The sequence below is a fragment of the Paramacrobiotus metropolitanus genome, unplaced genomic scaffold (assembly GCF_019649055.1).
Source record: "Paramacrobiotus metropolitanus isolate TYO unplaced genomic scaffold, Prichtersi_v1.0 Parri_scaffold0000037, whole genome shotgun sequence".
Taxonomy (NCBI): domain Eukaryota; kingdom Metazoa; phylum Tardigrada; class Eutardigrada; order Parachela; family Macrobiotidae; genus Paramacrobiotus; species Paramacrobiotus metropolitanus.
The window spans coordinates 428,566-449,281 of record NW_026570257.1 but is presented as its reverse complement, the minus strand read 5'-3'; the positions used below and the strand labels follow the sequence as shown (position 1 = coordinate 449,281).

At 43.5% G+C, this 20,716-nt stretch overlaps 2 protein-coding genes and 1 long non-coding RNA gene across 3 annotated transcripts; all 3 read left to right on the top strand.

Annotated features, from left to right (window-relative positions):
- The first annotated feature begins 1,330 nt into the window (after positions 1 to 1,330).
- Positions 1,331 to 2,251, top strand: LOC129589909 (uncharacterized). The gene is made up of 4 exons (XR_008690665.1): positions 1,331 to 1,425; positions 1,492 to 1,687; positions 1,752 to 2,018; positions 2,116 to 2,251. It is a non-coding gene; the product is annotated as an uncharacterized LOC129589909 (long non-coding RNA).
- A 1,878-nt stretch (positions 2,252 to 4,129) lies between these two features.
- Positions 4,130 to 7,219, top strand: LOC129589829 (uncharacterized). Its single transcript, XM_055484713.1, has 6 exons — positions 4,130 to 4,133; positions 4,209 to 4,346; positions 5,109 to 5,334; positions 5,460 to 5,625; positions 5,688 to 5,961; positions 6,052 to 7,219. Exons 3-6 carry the CDS (start codon positions 5,291 to 5,293, stop codon positions 6,081 to 6,083), a joined length of 516 nt encoding a protein of 171 aa, XP_055340688.1. The 5' UTR covers positions 4,130 to 4,133; positions 4,209 to 4,346; positions 5,109 to 5,290; the 3' UTR covers positions 6,084 to 7,219.
- Positions 7,220 to 7,927: 708 nt separating this feature from the next.
- Positions 7,928 to 20,685, top strand: LOC129589817 (uncharacterized). The gene is made up of 7 exons (XM_055484697.1): positions 7,928 to 8,395; positions 8,566 to 8,701; positions 18,592 to 18,913; positions 19,133 to 19,321; positions 19,424 to 19,642; positions 19,816 to 20,083; positions 20,273 to 20,685. Exons 1-6 carry the CDS (start codon positions 8,216 to 8,218, stop codon positions 19,829 to 19,831), a joined length of 1,062 nt encoding a protein of 353 aa, XP_055340672.1. The 5' UTR covers positions 7,928 to 8,215; the 3' UTR covers positions 19,832 to 20,083; positions 20,273 to 20,685.
- The last annotated feature ends 31 nt before the right edge of the window (positions 20,686 to 20,716 follow it).

Here is a 20,716-nt window from a genome sequence, read left to right as displayed (position 1 = left end):
AGCTCGTTCAATAGATCACTTAACGGAGTTCGTGCACTGGACAGTAGTGTTAGATCGGTCACACGTTCACCTAACGGGCTCTGTGCGCTGGGTAGTACTGGTAGCTCGGTCACGTACTCACCTAGCGATTTTTTGACGCAGTCAATCACTAGGTGAGTGACTGACCGAGCTCAACCTGTCCAGTAAGAAATATCGCTAGGTAAGGAGAAAAATCGTTAGGTGAGCAAGAGCAAAGCCCGCTCGATGACTCACTCACCTAGAAATTCCGCTCAGTGGGCAGTAATGGTGTTTCGGTCACTCACTTGTCTAGTGATTTTTCTTGCTGGTCAGTGGTGGTAGCTCGGTCACCCACTCATCTAGAGATTCCGCTCAGTGGCCGGTGATAGTGCTTCGGTCACTCACTCGTCCTGTGATTTTTCGTATTGATTTTATATTTGATATTTTTACATTTTATATCGGTTGATTTTAAACGTGCTTCGAGCTCGGCAACACCGGCAGCAATGTTTGAATAACGCGAGTGTTTGAATGAGTACAATAATTTATTTATTTTTCGGTTTAATTAGTGTGATAATTATGTCAATTGGTATTTTGTATTGTATCTAGGCAAACATTTCTAAGTTTCAAGGTGACCTTTAAGATGGGTTGGATCAATCTGGTCTTGATGCCGGCTTGATGCCGGCTCGATATTTTCATAAAAAAATATGCCGGCCACTTCTGAACTATCCCGGATCTAATGGCGTTGTCCGTTTTTCCAGAAGTTTTATGGTTATAGAGATCTCAAAACTATGGGGCGCCGCGCGTAGTATAGATCTTGTACTTAATTATAAGAAACGGCTTTAAAACAGCGTGACTTCGATTTACCCACTTTCTATAGTACACGGCCACGGTGTGTGAGACCGCAGTAAAAACCGCCTCGTTATTTACATGTACTGATATTACATGTACGGCCAGTAATGATAAGCTGACATTGCTTTGTTATTCACAGATGTTACCGACGATGCGAATGGAATTGGCGCCAAAATTCTAAATGCATATGAGAAATATTACACCGGCATCATCGTGTATTCAAGCCCCGACAACAATATTACGACTGAGCCTTTCTCGGTTGAGATTCCCAGGAGCGTTGTTGATCGAACCACCTTACCGTCCACTTCGTCGGCTATAAGGATGGAGTGGAACTGAAAAAATTTTTATTCAGTTCCTTACTCGATACCAGGTGCGGCCTGTGCAGAGTGGGAACAATTTGGTTACTTAGTTCCAGTTGGGCGTACACACGGCGTTATCAGCAGTGAAGGAGTCAGTGTGAGTATTGCACATGGGACTAACGGTTAAAATAATATGCAGATACGAATTACGCATCGGAAAGTAACTCACGCTCCTACCAACCAACGAGTCGTTTGATTAGTTTTCTTGGCTGCTTGCAAAGTACGTACGAACCTTTTTTTGCGAGATCTTGATTAGTGCGCAACAATTATTGCTGTACTGTTGCAGTTTCCTACACGGTGGTTACTCCCATGGTTATTCCTACTATTCAATCAAAACGGGCAACTCTCAGTCTTTTAACCAGAACCTTGCTCCGGCGGTGGCTGTCCCCGTGCTTGTTTTGAGCCTGTTAATGTACACAATCCACCAATGCTGCCAACGACGTAAACTGCGAGCTACTCGATCAGCAACAGAAAGAGCTCAAGTAAGGACTTCATCCTTTGCTCATGAACATTTTAGTGAAGCAATTCTAAGAAAAGGATTTTCAGCAGGCACCGCAACTTTCGACCCAAGAGGAAATCATCCCGATTTCTGCTATCAGGGAAGAACTTGTCAAAAGACAAATCGAACTGCTTATTGCTCAAAATGAAGCACCTGAGCAAGAAGGACATCTACAGGACAATGGGGTTCCACTAACGGAAGATGAAATGAACCGTCGTATTCAATCCAAAGTCATCGAGCAATCGGACGACACAATATGTGTCAGCAAAATTTGACGATTGGCGAAATGAAGATGACCTTGCCGTGCCAGCATGGTAATGCACTGAACTCCAATTCGAAACATTTTCTATAATAGCCTGTGTTGATAAAGCACCCAAATTCTGTGAAATGCAGGTACGTTGATTTTTGCAGTTGGCCACAAGGCGTGCGTAGCAGCATGGCTGACTACCTATTCACGCAACTGCCCAGTATGCAGGCAGTCGGTGTGCGCTGAACCGGTCACTGAAACAACTAGAGAGGATGCCTGAACCGATTTTGCCGCCTTTGGACCCGTCTGCGAGGAATCGGATGCACCCACATTTTCTCAAAAGCTCTTAATGGATTTTGTAATTGTGTACTTCCGTGTATGATTATGCACTTGCACGCAGTAAAAGTACAGTATCCTTTTTTCTTCGTTTCATTTTAGCACCCTTGACTGTAAAACGGATGATCTTTTCGCATCGTGCGATATTGAGATAATATACGTAGGTAAAAGTGATTTAAGCAGATAAAACTGTTAGCAGGGAAATTTCGCGAGTGACAAATCTAACATTTTCCAAAACTATGCTGTGCTCTCGTTCTGCCAGCGGGATTGTAAACGCGCTGAATTGCCGGCTTGTGGAATTAACACAACGCTCGTGTGAGGAGGAGTGGCTCCTGCCAGTCCGCGTTCGGGCGGATGTTAGGTTGTTTTGCTGTCTTTTGCTAGTGAATTCTACCAGATCTTCCACCTGGTTGATTTTTCCGTTGCGAGGTTTTGTCGTCTGAGCTGTTTGCTTTTTCGTTTTGCCCGCAGCATTCTTTTGTGGTGATAGAATACTGCGGTGACCTTTGATTTGTTGCATGCGAGTGGGATATAAAGTTTACAAGTGTGTTGGCGTTCAGTTTCCGTTTCTGCTCGCCTAAGGGTGAGCTAGCCGCTATCCCTTGCTGGGCCCTCTATAATTATATGTCTTGGTTGCTTCATGATTTGGATGTTTTATATGCGCCCGTTAATCTACTGTAGTTTCCGGCAACTATGTTTTCGTTTCTGCTCTGGAAACACCCGCAACGATATCGGACGGTGCTGTTGGAGCGAAGCTTAAGTAGCGCTTGTTGTGAGGCATCGCAAGGATGTTGCACGGACCATGCACCTGCATCTATGTCCACAAGATGAGCACTGCGCTGCTGACTTTCCATAATATATGCTGTTGCAATAGCACTGAGTACAAGGTAACGTACGATAAAGCACAGCCCACTAAGGGGGGATCCATAAATTACGTACGCAGCGAACCAGGGAGGGAGGGGTCCAAAAAGCGTGACAAGCTGTGACGGCCTCGACGAACCCAGGGGGGAGGGGGTGGTCAGCTCCATATATTACGATTGAACGAACCAGGGGGGAGGGGTCAAGCAAATGTGACGGACCGCTACGAAGGGGGAGGGAGGGGTGAAAAAATCGTGGTTTTCTGCGTACGTAATTTATGGATGCCCCCTAAACTCAGCAAACTGAGGCCGACCAAGAAAATGATATTATACTTGTACGTTTTACGTAAGTTAAAGCACAGCTCTTGCCTCCAGGCACGCACTCTGCCTTAATATTCAGTACCATTTACGATCACGCATGGTGCATGCAAGTTGCACCATTTTGACATGCATGAATTGGCTACGAGTACAGTGTGTCCCCCGGAACAAAAAAAAATCAACACCCTTTTTTGCTAACCTGAATGAAAGTCTACCTGCCTTAAAACCTTTTTTTTTTTTTTGCTGATTACCTCGTAGATGAACATACAGCAGTTGGGGGCAATCCACTTAAATTTCGTTTGTTCGCCTGCCGGTTTGAAAAAGTATGTCGTTTTTGCAGGTGTTAACAAAGCAGTACTTGTACGTACGCAGCATTTAGCCGCCCTGCATCATTAGAGTTTCTTGAATCGAATGCATTGCCAGTTGCTTAATACGAGTATTCGAGATGCAGTAATTACTAGTACTTCATTAATCGAAGTAATAGTATGAGGACTTCATCCAGACCACTTTATCTTGGGTTCTATATTCTGGGCTTCTTAATAAGCTTTCATGACTGCCTGATCAAGGTTTACCCAAGGCAAAACGGAACCCTCTCACCTTCTCCAGTTTATGCGATTCCTGATGATAATGACTATTGTGCTGCTGGCCACTATTCCACAGAGGACAATCCAGTAAGTAAAACATCTTCTTTACACTGTTCACACGATGATCGTCAATTCGTCAGACAAATGTAGAAACCGGTCTAGGTATACGGCTAAAAGCTGCTACTCATGCGTCTGGGTGCAGCTCAGATGACCTGGATCTAGCCTCCTTGGTTGGCACTGAAAACAGATGGGTTGAGTCGTTTTTTGTAGTAGAAGACGTACCATGTCCACAAAGAGAAGGTAAGATTTATCACTAAATATATGACGATTACAGTGAGATTTTATTTTAGTGCCAATAAACAATAGTACTGCTTTAGAAAACCTTGATGCTGCCCGCATCGTGCTGACCATGTTTTTGCATTCGCTAACCGACAAAATGTTCACACGACGATTTGTGAAACGACAGTTTGATAATCGATAAGCTGCTATCTGCTGACAACTTTGCTGGCAGCACTCCACGGACATTGCAAAATTAATGTAAAAGTCAAATGAAAAACATGCAAAAATAACAAATCATAAGAACAGAATAAAAACCTAAAAGATCGCACCAAGAAATAATAAAAAGCTAAAAAAGTAAAGAAATATAAGCAACTTGAACATTAGGAAAAAACCCTCAAAAAGCTGAAAAAATCATCGAAACCAACCAATAAGCAACCTGTCGGTCAACAAAACAGTTTCGAAAAGTCGAGCAGCAAAACTGCAAATATGCCAGTTGCCGGTCAGTAATCTGTCGGTCAGCAAGTTGTGTTAATCAGCAATATGCCAGTCAGTAAATTGTCGGGAGCAAAACAGAAGTCAAGAAGTTAATGTGCTACTTTATCGACTACTAGGAGTACTGCTTCATACCGAGGGGCCGGAGCAAAAAGTGCGAGCGACAATAAACTGTTTTATTCTATTCTGAATAATTGTTGGCAAGCCAGTGGTTAAAACCATCTCAATTATTCATTTGGCATTTGGAAACTATTAGCGGTTAACTGGCATTCCTTTGTTGTACATACACAGAAGTCACTGAAGATATAAATGGATTCGCCGCCAAAATTCTAAGCGCATATGAAAAATCTTACGCCGGCATCATTGTCTATTCAAATCCCTATTCCACGGCTAGGCCTTTCTCGACCGAGATTCCTGCGAGCGTTATTGATTGGACCAACGTCACCGTCCATTTCGTCGGCTTCGAGCAGGGAATGAAGCTGAAGAACTTTCTATTCAATCCCTTTTCCGATAACAGGTGCGGCTTAAAAAAAAGCTTAGAGTACCTAATTGTGACTGCCATTGTCATATTTGTAATGAAGCTGTTGTAGTGCATTACATGGCACAAAAAGTTCTGGTGGAAGATTTGAGGCAATGTTGCAGGTACGAATTACACTTCAAAAATAATTCTGGGCTTCCACGAACCAGTGAGTTGTTTCTGGCGATTGCTGTCGCCGTTTTTCTCTTGGGTCTTCTAATATGCGCGATCCGCCGTTGCTATCGACTGCGAAAACTACAAGCCACACGATCACCAATAAAAAGCACCCAAGTACTGCGCTTTGCTGTAACGTTTTCTTTGATAAAGCAGTCTAATAAAAGATTTTGCTGCAGAAGCCGCAATCTTTAGCCCAGGAGGAAATTATCCAGATTTCTGGTATCAAGGAGGAACTGGAGAAAAGACAAATCAAGTTCCTAACAACTGCTCAAAATGAAGCGCCTGTACAGCAAGAGCGCCTACAAGGCATTGGGGTTCCACTAAGGGATGATGAAATGAGCCATCTTACACAAATCGAGGACATGGAGCAATCAGACGACATAATATGCCCTTTGTGTCAACAAAATTTCATGGATGGTGAAATAAAGACTGTCTTGCCGTGCCAGCATGGTAAAACACTGTAACTTATGCCACCCACTAACAACGTTGCGATGCATGAAATGGTAATCGGTGCCAATACCTGTGTTTATATTTTTGCAGTTGGCCATATGGCGTGCTTTCAACATGGCTGACCACCTATTCACGGAACTGTCTGGTATGCAGGCAACCGGTGTGTGCTGAACCGGTCTCCAAAACGCCTGAAGAAGATCATGCATGAACCAAGTCTGCCTTGCTGATCGGAAAACTTTTCTCGAACGTTTTTGTGAATGTCTAAATAATTCCGTGTTCCGTACATGCAGCAACCGTTAATTTTATGGTCGATGCTGCGTGCACGGGGAAACACGGGTGTTGGCTGCATGCATGGTTGCACGGGTGTTGTCTGCGTGCACGGAGTTCGGACACGGGTGTTGGCTGTGTGCACGGGTGACCTTTTTGGATCCGCACGGGTGTTAGCTGTGCACGGCTATTTCAATTTTTTAGTGGTAACATTTATAATTTTCCAGGTCTTATTCAACCACAACAGGTTTTTGCGACCGGTTTCTGACATATTTTTATGTGCCATCATAATCTACTCATAGAAATAGTTACAGATTCTTTGTTTTACGACTCAGAGGTTTTCAGCGCGGCTTGATGCAAGTGGGAATGATGTCGGTTGCATGCCTCATAAGCGGCCACCAAGTGTGTCCGCAATTTCGCATCAGACCCTGCTCAAAAGTGGCCGTTCCAGGATCCATCCCGAAAAGGAACGCAGTGGTCTTGGCAGTATTACAGAAATTCTTACGAGGCTATATTACACAGGAATGGCATTACCTTAATACAAAAGTCTTCATGGAAAAAAACACTACAGAGATTCTTACGCCTTCGATTCTTCTTACAGTGACTTTCAGGTACTTCATGGTACTGCACTAACAAGTATAGATATTTAACTCGTAAGTCGTAACATAGTACTCTGTACTTGCTATGTACAGCAAATTTTGCAGTACTTGCGGTAGCTAGGTATTTTCGTTTAGAAACAGTGGGTTTAAATAAGTGAGTAGGTTTCCATAAGTAGTAATTATGTAAAAAATTATAACTAAAATATACAATTAAATTTAACTTAAACATTCAAATAATTTCCCGTGCACGCAGCCAACGCCCGTGAAGGAATCCCGTGCCCGCAGCCAACACCCGTTCCCAAACTCCGTGCACCCAGCCAACACCCGTGTTTACCCGTGCACGCAGCCATAATGTAATTAATTTATAACTTCGTTGTAATTTCACTGTGTGTACTGTAACTCTTTTCAGCTTCTTTGAATAGAAACACGGTTTCGTATCCAGTTTAGTTCGATTTCGCTGCAGTTAGGTCCTACTTGAAATTACCAACTACTGATCTTGTTTCTTAAGTAGTAAACGCAACGAGAAACGATAAAACAGTGCTAAATGGTGGTCAAGTGAAGGTGTGTGACTTGCCAGCTTCACGGCTGTATGCTGCCATATCTGCAGAAATCGCTATTCATTACATATACTACACTCTGTAGTATACGTTACACATACTTACTGCTGTAAAATCTTTTGCCAAAATTCACTTCTTGCATGTCATTGTAATCATATTGATTTTGTTCGACGCAATCTTTGTCAAACGAATGATGTCATACGCAATATAGTGTGTAGGATAAAAAGCTAAAAAAAGCAAGAACACTTTGGGCTCTTGGGCACACCGAACTTCTCTTATTCTCTAATTGTAAGCGTGTCAGTGTTAATGTGTTGGAAAACGACTTTTACCACCGACACTGTCTGTTTTCTACTTAATAAACTTTGAAAACGACACATGACCACATACGATATGCAGACATACATGTAAGTAATAACTTCATCGGCGGTGGAGAATTTTGCGTGAGCTTCTAGTTAGGACAAAGCAGAAAACCGGTTCGTGAGCAGCACCACTGTTGTTTACGTGCTGTTCTCGTACATACATATATTCCGCTACTACTGACACAGTTTTGCTACCTTTGAATTCGACGTTTTATACACGCGAGCTAAGAATTTATTTTGCATTTTCACTTTACAGAAAAACGAATTAAACGTTTATATTACTGAGCTCTACCATCAGGTTTGCTTCCTGTGGCCTGTTAAACGAGCGCATCTTTAAAAAACCTGTACGATCTTTCAGAAAAGGCGAATAGCATCGATAACTTCATTAGAACTTAGCGCTGTTGCGTGAAACTGATCACTTGTACCGTCTTGTGTATCCAACACTGAAGAAGCCAAGTACCTAAGCGGAAACATGATGCCATCCGCTGCGCGAATTCCCCTTAGGCTGCTTATTTTGCCTGTACTACTCAGCCCGTGTGGCTGTGTTATCCAGATTTACGAAATAGAGAATGATACAGTTGCCCAGGAGCCTGTTTATACGGTTTCTAATAATTACCAGACTGTTGTTGGCCAACGTAACGCAGACATCCCGGTACGTTGAAAAACCATCCCGGGAGCTAAATAACAAATAATTCCAAAAAATATTTTAGTTCGAGTCGTCTGTTCGAATAGTTGCCGCAGCCTTGGAAAGCTCTTTGAATCGAAAGCAAAACCTAATCGATACGTTTAAGGCTTGATAGTCAAAGGCGATAGTCGTTGCAGATTTATTTGAAAGTCGCTGATCCCTTGAATGCCTGTGACGCCGAAAAGCTCCCTCCTGCTCCAAGCCTATCAGAGGGAAGCCAAATGTCGGTTGTCTTTCTGTTAGCCGATGACGAAGCATGTGCACGACGCAAAGGTTCAAGTATTAAATAACTTGTTGAAGGTTAAGTAGCTGCTTATCATTAATCTTGCTGTATTTACAGTATCCATGAAAAGCGTATGTATATTTTATAATTTATGTGAATAAAACATTCCTCTTGCCGCAACCAACATTGTTAGTTGGAAAAGGGTTTTGCAGAACTAAATTTTAAAAACAACTAAGTACATATTGCAATGACAACTTCTAAGCTGTCCCTAGTGGAGTGGGTTACACACCCGTACCACGATCGGAAGTGCTGGTGGTGTTAACGAATTACTTTAAGATCGCTTATGTAATTAACTCTTAACGAAAGCCGGCAATGTAACACATTGTCAACGCGTACGCACACTTTTTTATTCAGCTGAAAAACATTGGAGAAGGGCAAGGGCAAGGGCAAGAGCAAGAATGATTTTAGATCAGTTAGACATTTCCCAAACCAGTCTAGAAATCCACGATAAAAGTGAAGATTCGTACAAGTACAAATTCAGATGTTTCCGCATCAACTAGCACCAATGAAATGCTCATCATTATTACTGTAACATTCCAGATCTTATTTGTACGGCTACATCCCGCACGGTAGCGATAAGATATACCTGTCTTATCAAGAGAAAATCCGGTAAAATCAGGAATGGAAATTAGGGAATGGAAAATAACACAGAAATATTGAGCAATTAATAACAATGAGAGTTACTGTAAGAACATTACTAATCGTGGTGAATCTGGATGACGGGGTTGCTGCTCCCACGTGTTGCTGTGTTGCTCTCTTCGGTTTCCGGTCAGGTGATTCAACGGCGTGGCTGGTACTGGCGACGCTGCTGTTCTCCATTCTGACGCGGGTGCGGCTGTCCATTCTGGCGCGGCGGCTGCTCCGGCTGCTGCTGTCCGGGGTGCTGCGGATATGGTTGGTATTGTCCCTGCTGTTGCTGCTGGTTACCTTGGCGCGGGTGTCCGAGTTGCTCTTCAAGCTGGCGAATTTTAGCGTTCAACTGCGCAATGGTTACTTTATCGTCCCGCACGGTGGACTGATGACCTTGCTCGTCCGGTGCATATCCACGAATGCCGGTTTTTGCTATAATCTTGCCCAAATCAAGTTGCTGATACTCTCCGGCCCACATGTCTGCCATTTCGACAAAAGGATACTGTATGTCTTTGCCATTATCGGTGCCCTTCACTGTTTTATACTCGTCGATTTCAACCATGTAATTACTGATTCGCGTACGTGTCTCTTCCGTGTAGGATCCATCCCAGGCAATTTCACCTGGCCAAAACGGCATGTTGATCGGGAAGTAGCGGTACGGATTGAAATAACGCGGATACTGTTCAACCATTTCGAAACCTTGTCGGTGTGAGTTGCTGATATAGCGATACACAAAACCAGAACGGTGTTCATATCGCCAGGTCCCGTCTTCTGCTGCATACTTTATCCAGGCTCCGGTGGCAAAACGGTCGAAACGCCAGGACTGCTGGTAGAAGTGGCCAAGAGACGTAGCCAGTGGTTCCGGGAACGTCACGAATTTGTTACTGTTAGTTTGTTTACTCTGACGCTCCAAAAACGAGAACATACTCTTCAGCTGTTCAATCTCGTACTCTATCCCCAGTGCATCGTAGTTATTCGGCAGGGTGCTGCGTTGCTCCTGAAGGCGGTCTATCGCGGTACCGATGTTGTTCATGTGGCGCTGCATGTCCTCAGCGGTGACGGCCCAGCTGCAGCTAATGAACGGGTTGAACGGTAAGTCGTTAACGGGGAGTGCTGTCTGACGGGAAGTTGCGGTGATGTAACGGATGCGCTCAGCGCGCGGCTGTTTTTGCTGGCGCTGGTTGCTATTCTCGTTGCCGTTCTGCGGAGTATTGTTACTTGGCTGTTCGGTGCGCTGGCCGGGTTGCTGATTGGTACTGTCGGAAGCGGCCGGTGCGGGTGGAGGTGCATGTGTGCGGCTGTTCTGGCGTGTCACTGGATGGAACGGCTCGTTGTTGAAGCTGCCATCATCATATCCAGTTGTCTGGATGTCCATAGCGTCCTGCGGCACGGTGGCGCTGGGTGTTGCTTTTGGTGTGTCTGCCGGTGCCGAGCTGCTTGTCGCCGTGTTACTGTCTCCGTTAGCGGAAGCTTCGTGGGTGTCCATGTCCATGACTGCAAACGCACACATAATGTTGTTACTTTTTACTGTTTTGGGTAGTTATACTTATCAGTGCTGCAGTGTAATACACCTGCAGTGCACTGTGCTAATATATAGTGCCAGAATCGACTGCTGTACACTTTTTTATATATTGCATAGTGCATTATTTTTATACTTTGCACTGCGTTTACTGTAACAGTGTTATTCCTGCGTTGTTCTACACTGTATATACTTTATCAGCATTATTCCGCAGTGATACTGTACATACTCTAACAGTGTCAGTCTTTTATGTATTGTACACTTTAGCTGCTGTAGCAGTGTTATTACTTTTTGACTTTACACCGGTTTATTAGTCTGTACTCTGTAGTGCGAATCGGATATTAGTCTGCACTGCTGGTACTAGTAATGGTACGTTCACCATTGTTAATTTTATATTTACTAGTAAGTAGTTAGTCTTGTGTGTTGTTTAAGTACTCTTATTACTTTCTAAAGTTTTTAGGAAAGCTTCCCGGCTACGCTGTACATCTTCCTCATATTCTTTATACGGTTTTAGTTTTGATATATGTACTATTTGCGTTACTCTTTTGCGTCCTTTACCCGTAATTAGTTTAACATGAACGTTTCCTTCTGTGGTCAGCTCAGTAATCTCATATGGACCAACAAATCGGAAGGTTAACTTTTGAGTTTCGCCAACAATACGAGTCTCATCACGTACATATACTTTGTCGCCTACGTTAAAACATACTTCTACTTTTTTATCATCGTATCGTTGTGCATTACTATCATGTACTTTCTCCGTTAGTACTTTCGCATACTCATGTGCAACTTTCCACTGGTTGCGGAGTTCTTCAAGATACTTTTGTATCGTTTTGTCCCCTGTTTTCTCTGGTACTTTAGGTGTTACTATGTCAATAGGTAGTAACGGTTCTACACCGAAAAGCAGATAATAAGGTGAACTATCTGTTGTAGAGTGTTTCGAAGAGTTATAAGAAAACGTAACAAATGGCAGGTGTAGTGCCCAATTGGTCTGCTCTTTATTGGCGTACAACGTTAATTTTTCTGCAAGATACTTATTAAAACGTTCAGGTATACTATTGCTTTGAGGATGATAAGCAGTAGTTACTCTATGATTGACACTCAGCAACTTTGTTAATTCAGTAAATAAATTACTCGTATATGCTACACCTCGGTCTGATGTTATATACCGAGGCAAACCAAATGGTATAATTATATTATGTATAAAGAAATCTGCTGTTTCCTGAGCGCCGGTCGAATGCACGGCTTTGGTAACGGCATAGCGTGAAACGTTTTCGACCGCTACTATTATATATTTCTTTCCTTCGGTGGCGTGGAAAGGACCGATGTGGTCAAAAGACCAACTTTCCAATAAATTGTACCGTTTAATCTGCTGCAAATATCCTGACTGAGGAATACTGCTACTATTTCGCTGCTGACACAACTGACAAGCTTCGCAGTAATTTTTTACGAAATGTAACATCCGTGGAAAATAATATCTGCTCTTCATATGCTCCCATACTCTTTCAAAACCGATGTGTGACGCGGTAGGTGCATCATGCAGATTATATAATACTTGTGCGCGCATACTGTAAGGAATGCACAGTAGTAATTTCCGGTGTCCTTTCTGAGATTTTACTTTGTATAAGATGTTATTGACGATGCGAAAACCGTCAACCTTTCGCTGAATACTCTTAGGAGAAGTAGAGTACTTGTCAGAGCTGTTAATAATATCCTTAATGTTGCTAATGAAATTATCAGATTCTTGTTCGTCAACGAATTTCTGCGTAGTCGGTAGTAAACACGGGTCAATACTCGTACTATATACAGGAATATCACAATCGTCTGTGTTATCAGCCGGCTCGAGTGGATTGCGACTTAATAAGTCGGCGTCCTGATGTAAACGGCCTTTCCGGTAAATTACTTTGAAGTCGTACTCTTGTAGTAACAGCGCCCATCGGTTAAGTCTGCCCTGAGGTTCTTTTAAGTTCAACAGAAATTGTAAAGCGGCATGATCAGTTATTACTACAAAATGTTTGCCAATTAAATAATGTTTGAACTTTTTGATGCCAAAAACGATGGCAAAAAGTTCTTTTTCAGACGTCGGATAATTCATCTGGTGCTTGTCTAGCATTTTAGACGCATAGGCGACAACATGCTACCCGTCGGCATGTTGTTGCTCCAGTATGGCGCCTACTCCGATGCCGGAGGCGTCGGTTTTTAGTTGAGCAGGTAATGCCGGGTCGAACGGTTTCAATAGCGGTGCTGTTGTCAATGCTACTCTTAATTCCTCGATAGCTGCTTGTTGGTTTTCGCCCCAGATAAACGGTGCGTCTTTCTTTGTTAGCTCGATAAGCGGTTTACTCAGCCCCGAGAAATTTTGAATGAATTGCCTGTAGTACGATAATGCGCCTATAAAGGATTTTACTTGTTTAGCCGTCTGGGGGCGCGGGAAGGCAGATATTGCAGCTATTTTGGCGGGGTCAGGGCTAAGACCGTGTCTACTTATAATATGACCCAAAAATTTAATTTTTTCGAAACCTATTTCGCACTTTTTCGGTGATATGGTAAAGCCTGCTGCTGTGACTGCTATTAGTACTTCCTCTAAAAGTTTGATGTGCTCAGTAAAGTCGCGGCCACCTATTAAAACATCATCGATATAGCAAATTACTGATTGCCACTTTAGGTGTCCTAAGATACTATCCATGGCTTTCTGGAAGGTAGCGGTGTCTCCAGAAAGACCAAAAGGCATTCTCAAAAATTCATACTGTCCGTCGGGTGTAATGAAACTTGTCTTTGGTATATCGTTTTCTTTCATCCGGATTTGCCAAAATCCAGAGTTAAAATCAAGGGATGAAAAATACACTGAGCCACTAAAGCTAGAAATCGCGTCATCTACGCGCGGCAGTGGCCACATCGGCCGGTGCGTAACGTTATTTACCCCGCGTAGGTCTACACAAAAACGCAATGCTGAATGCGGGTCTTTTTTCTTTACTAATACTACTGGAGCGGCCCAGGGCGACGTAGATTTTCTAATTACTCCCTTATTTAGCATTTCATCCACTTGTTTCTGTATCTCAATACGATGCGCAAAGGACGTGCGCCACGGCATCCGTTTTATCGGTTTGCTGTCACCTGTGTCGATCTCGTGTGTCACTTCGGAGCACAAGCCAAGCGGGCGGGACTTGGAGGGAAACACATTTTCATATCTGACAAAAAGGTGCACTAGCTGGTTTCGCTGTTCGGTAGTTAAGTTTGGGTTAAAGTTAAGATTTTTTATATGCTCGTTTAATTCATCTCGGCTAATACTCGTACCAGGTTGGAGATTGTTGCATTCAACTAGTTCCTCTGCAGCTAGTGTTTCTACATAACCAATTAACAAGCCTTTCTTTAATGTTACTGGTTTGTCACTGAAGTTGGTAATTACTGTACTTGCTATTCCATTTTCAATAGATACTATGGTGTTCGCTACACCAACCAAGTGTTGTAACAAGATATTCTTTTGTCCGATGACAATCGCGTCTCCGTTATAGCTGTCAGGTACCGTAAACTGTACGACTACACCGGTTTTCTTAGGGATTTTCAACTTTTTGCCGAGTTTAATGTGAGACTGCGACCAAGATACATTGGAATGTACAGCTACTTTTGCTGAGTCACACTGATCAACAATATCAGGCGAGATTTTGAAAACAGAAGGTGTGTCATCGTTAACATAGTATCAGTATAGTATCGGTAGTTACTGTAACAGTATGAACAAGACTAGTATTTCGCAAAGTAACGGTGACTGGTGGTGCTGGTTCTACTGAAGCTGGTAGAACCGCTTTGTGGCCATCGTTATTCGCGGTGCTGCAGTTCGTGACCTTTGCTGTAGAATCGTCACACGCGGAATCACTACAATTCGTACTCGTATTTGGAGGGAAAACATCAATACTCGTATCAGGTGCATTAATCGCTACTTGTGGTTCTGGTGCTTCAGATACTACGACTTCTGGTATTTCAGGTATTGCTGGTAAGATACCCTTTGTACGTAGTAGCGTCAGAGTAAGGCCAATTTCGGTTGTTACTTTGTAATGATTGAACGAAGTTTGTGGGTAGTAGTTGTAATTTCTAGCCATACGATCTTGAATATCTTTCGGTAAAAACGACTTCTTTACTCTGTCGGGCTTTTCGAACATAATTTGTCCGCGGTGTAAATTGATACTTATTTTATGCTCTTTTAAAAAGTCAGCACCAAGGATTATAAATTCATTAGGGAGGCCGCAAACGATAAAGAATTTGTGTACGGTGTCAATTACTCCCACTTTTACAGTCGTACTAGTTGTGTATGTCTCCGGGCATTTAAATCGATCCGAAATAGTTGTGAAATGTAAATCAGGTGCGCCTTTCTTAAAATGAAAGAATTTAAGATTAATTGCTCTTGCTAGACTCTCGCTAATAATGCTGCAGCCTGCACCGGTATCGAAAAGTGTTCTGACCTCGTGACCGTTTACTATGGTCGGTGCATAAGTAGGTGTACACGTAATAGGCATATCGTAACTTGCATACGGAGACGTTTTACTTTTTTCTATATCGATGCTGTATACATAGGTTACTGTTTGTTCTCCAGGTCGTGCCTTTACTGTAAAATATTCTGACAGAGTCGTACTTTTGGTCGCATCTGCTATGGTATGTGGAGGTGGTAATACACCGTCTGTACCTCCTTTCCAGAACGGCATCATGCGTTTCCCTGAGGTGTTGTCCAGAAGGTTTCGCCCATTTCATCTAAGTTTCCCTTAATGTACTTGTTGTACTGCCGTTCTGCTTTGAGGATGATGTCAGCTGGACACGTTTGTTGTATGTACTGTACATCATTCGGTGTGACTCTCGTGCACTCAGAAAAACCATGCCTGAAATCTTTACAGAATGGGCAGAATAGCTTGCCGTTTCCCAGCCTGTAGCTATCGAAATGTATCACTTTCTCAGGTATTCTACTCTTCCAATCTTCCTTGCGGCGGTCACGTGACTCGGAGCGCTCCTGTGAGAACTTACGTCTTCCTGTACTGTCAGGTTGTGGTTTGCGCCCGTCAGTACGATCACGTGAGTAACGGTTACCACTTACGTCTCTACCATCTCGGTTGTTACGATTGTGGCTGAAGTCCCTGCTGCGGTCTCGCTCTCTGCTGAACCGACGTGGCTGATACTGTGCGCGGCGGTCACTAATACGATTATACTGATTAAAACGCGAACGGTCGAAATGTCTACTCGTATTTTGTAGTCTGCCGTATGGACTGGGTGACCGTTGACGCCAATTATTGTCGTACGAACTGCTGTCCCGATAATGTTGCCTGTCACGGCTGTCGCTACGGTTATGATACTCGTATTCTCGGTTATTGCGCGGTGCCGGTGTGTGCGGGCTGGCATATGACACATTTACTGTTGTTTCGGTTGAATCTACTGTAGCGAGTTTTCCCAAAATGTTACGAATCTCAGTAACAGAGTTGGCGTTAGCTGCTATGAGAATTTTACGGTACTCGGGGATACCAGAAATAGCACGCTTAATCTCCGATACCTTATACTCTTCGGGCATACGACTATCGATTTCTTGAAACAACACCAACATGTCATCGAAAAACTGCTGTACATCATCACCAGGTTTCAAGCACTTGCGAGAAAGTTCTAGTCGCTTCTTGTCAGCATAATCTTCAGGGAGATACCGGGTTACTAGTTTATTGCGCCAGGCATCATAACTCAACTCTTTGTTAGTTGACCATTCAGCTTCAAAGAATCTTCGCGGCGCTTCGCCTAAATAGTTGGGCAGCATGATTACTCGTCGCTTATTGTCCCAATCTAATGTACTAGCTACTCTCTCAAATTGCTGAAAGAAATTACTGATCGTATATTCAGGCTTGTTGTTGAAAACCTCAATTTTGAAATCTTTAGGTAAAAGTTTACTATGATCTAGCTTAACAGCTGCAAGCGCATTCACGATATCTGCAAGATTATTATTGGAGCTGGTACTCGTAGCATTATATGCAACTGGATCATGTAATACTGTACTCTTATTATCCGCAGTAATGGTATGCTTTACATCAGGTGTACTGGCAGTATACTGTACATGGGCGTGATGCGGTGGGAATATAGCTGTATTCTCTCTCTCACGCTCTTTACGTGCTTCAAGCAGCTGTAGCTGCAGTGCGGCAATCTCTTCAGCATGCCGCGCTCCATGTAGCTGTTCAACGAAGTTATATGACTGCTTATGCGATTCCATCAGCAGCTGGTCTAGATATGCTCTGCCCTGCGCGTCTGGCATATACTGAGTTAACGTACTATATAGTCTATTCGCTTGCTGTAAGGCATTCTGCAACTCAGGAGTACTGTTTACCAGGTGCTCACTGTCAGGCTCCACACTGTTTAGAGTGCTAGGCTGTTGTGGAGAGAGAGCGTCCTCTCTGTCCTTTGACAGCTGCGCAACCGAGCCAGCGGTCGCGTTGGTCTGATTGCTCTTAACTGGTGTGGTGTTGGCCTGCGATGATGCGTTGTTGTTGCTTTTCTCCCTGCGCAGTATCTTCTTCAGATCGTCTACGCTCAGATTCTGAGCACACATGTAATGTGCAATTGCTGTCTGTAGTTTGCTCTTGTTGTCAGCCTGCTTATACGGTACTTTATACTGTTGTGCTATACTCTGTAGTTCAACCTTCGTATAAGCAGACAGAGTGTCGGATAAGTTCTGATGTTTGTCCATACTGTCCAAGAAAAACTATTCAACTGTAAACGCTAATGGTTTCTTTCCCAAGCCAAGAATGCTCTCTTTAGAGAGAAAAGTTTTGCTGGCAAAGTGAAAACGAATGCAGGTCAAGAAAGTCTTATACCATACCGGTAAAATCAAATGCACACAATAGTACTGTAAAGTGTATAATCAGCACGGAAAAATTCGGGAGCAAAACTGGAATAATTGCTTATTAAGTTCACACAAACAATGTGGAGGTTGCTGTTGCAAATTGCCGATACTGCTATTAAAGTGAGAGGATAAAACAATAATTATCTTTTCACGACTGAGTACTGTACTTAAGTATAATGTTAAAGTTTAATCTATTTGCGCTTACCCAAATGATGTGTCTTTACTTTCGGGATGCGGTATGCTGCTAGGTAAGACGGGATTTCCGGTCCTCCGGTAAACAGTCGCCGAGGGCGTGGTCGCTTGAGACGGCTGTGGGAGGTTGATTTCTTGCGCCGGTGAGCTGACGCAGTGTTACTCGTAGTGATGCCGGTGTGGGATGCGCCGGCAAAATGTTAATCCGAAAGGCGAATTAATAATTCCGTAAAATAATCGTTGCTGTTCAACGACACCCAGGAGCTGCCATGCAATGACAACTTCTAAGCTGTCCCTAGTGGAGTGGGTTACACACCCGTACCACGATCGGAAGTGCTGGTGGTGTTAACGAATTACTTTAAGATCGCTTATGTAATTAACTCTTAACGAAAGCCGGCAATGTAACACATTGTCAACGCGTACGCACACATTTTTATTCAGCTGAAAAACATTGGAGAAGGGCAAGGGCAAGGGCAAGAGCAAGAATGATTTTAGATCAGTTAGACATTTCCCAAACCAGTCTAGAAATCCACGATAAAAGTGAAGATTCGTACAAGTACAAATTCAGATGTTTCCGCATCAACTAGCACCAATGAAATGCTCATCATTATTACTGTAACATTCCAGATCTTATTTGTACGGCTACAATATTCTCGTTCACCGGTAATACCAATGTTTTTCTGTAGAGAAGCCCTCAACAATGCGCAAATGGCAATTTGCCCAAGATAGCGTTGACGGCGATGAATTCGCTAAGAAAATCCTCAACGCACAGGCTAAAGGTTACAGCGGCGTAATCGTACAGGCCAGTCTCTTTGAAGACCGAACAAAACCCGGTGCTCACGGAAGCGTCAATCTTACTGCTTGGCCTACGAGAAGCAGAACAGAACCGTTTCCAGTTGCGATTCCCCAAGCACTAACAAGCCGACTAACAGTTGATGTGCATTTTGTGAGCTATGAGGAAGGGAAGCGGTTAACAAAATTCGCTTATTATCCATCATCTGAAATAAGGTACGGAGAAACTAGGTTTCGGTCTTTCGGGGATGCACTTTCGTCGGTCGTGGACGTTAATCTTGTAAAGAGTAATCGATGGTTTCGTAAACTATTTGAACGGAGTTTGTGAGATGCGTCATATCAATACGAACTTCAGGCAATCGTATCAATGGGAATGTCCAGTACGTAGAGGAAAGATCGATGGATACTATAGTGGTTAATTTTTGTACTGTGCAGATATCGCTTAAACTTCACGCTGCCTACGGAAAGCGCTCGAGCAAGCTCTCACGAGGATGATGGTATATTGCCTGGGTTTTCTAATTGGACCATATCTCAGCTGCAGCGTTTCCCAGAGCTGAAATCGACCGACGCATCCGATTCTGAGACTACCACGGAGTTTGACCCGATCGCTTTCATTGCAGAATTGTACGGTATTTTTTGCGCTATACTATGTACGACTACATGTCAACAAGTTCCAACAACAATAGTTTTTTAGCTTTTAACTGATATAAAACTTTGCGATTGCAGGCGCAGTGACCAGAGCCAACGTTATGGAGGTCCCATCGACACACTAGATTATTCCACGACCACAGAGACGTTCTCGTCGAGTAGTGACAGTAGGGATCTTTCGACAAGACTTTGTTTATCGCGATATTCGTTCCGTTGGTTTGTGCCGCTGCGCTTTACAGCGGTTGTCGTTGGCTGGTACGCCGACACAGAATGCGCGCAGCTGAGGAGCGAGCCAGAGTAAGCAACGCTAATGTAAAATGAAAAAGGAAAGGTAGCGCCTGTGGAGATTTATACACACTGACAGTTTTGCTTAAGCAATAAAGGCCTCGTTCACGGTTATGGGGTTCGTTGAGTCAGTGTAGCGAATTACGTGACGGAAGTAGTTGTTTTATATCAGCATGCGACTACAGGTTCGTGAAGCTCTAGAGGAGCAAGAAATCGCCCGCATGCTGGCGTACCGGCAACGTCTTGTCCTGAGTTTTATCGAGAACTTCATGGCCCGCCTCCAGGAAGCCGAACAACAAGAACATCTTCGAGCCAACGGCGTCCCGTTATCCTTGCAGGAGATGGAAGAACTCAATCAAGTAACGGTCAATGAACCATCGGATGAAATGTGTCGGACTTGCCAACAAACTTTCAACGCCGGTGAACTGAAGATTGTTTTACCGTGCAATCACGGTAAGATAACGATGCTTTTTACTTCACACCATTCGATTTAACTTCCAAAAAAGATCGGTAAAGATCACGAGCAACCCGGAGAAGTCGCACTAGTTTTAACTGGTTCTGCAAATATCATAAATAGCTATCGAGGACTAAAGTTTAGGAGTTTGTTTGCACTTATCGTTCAATTGGAATCCACTTTTACAGGTGGACATAAAGCATGTCTGACAACCTGGCTGACCACCTATTCGCGAAATTGCCCAGTATGCCGACAATGGGCTTGGGTGGAAGCAGTGCCTTTACCCACAGCCTTCCCGGTTCAGTTTCCCGATTCACCTGTTATTTCTCGTTAAGGATAAAACCACCTAACGGGTGATGTCTAACATTTTTTCACCGTAACTTGCCTGCAAATATTTTCTGCATAAACAGGAGCAGCCTCGGACATAGCTTACAAGTTTCATTACTGTATCTTTCAGGTTTTGTTACTTACTCCTAGGCTTTGTGTAACGTCTTTGTTCTACTTCATCCGGGAAATATCTTGAATTACTGCTATGGGGTGACAGTAACGAGCGTTCGAGTTGGCTGTAGTCTCCGCCACGTTATCTAAATGAAAAGCTGCAGTGCATAAAAATCTTGGTTTGCAGACTAGCC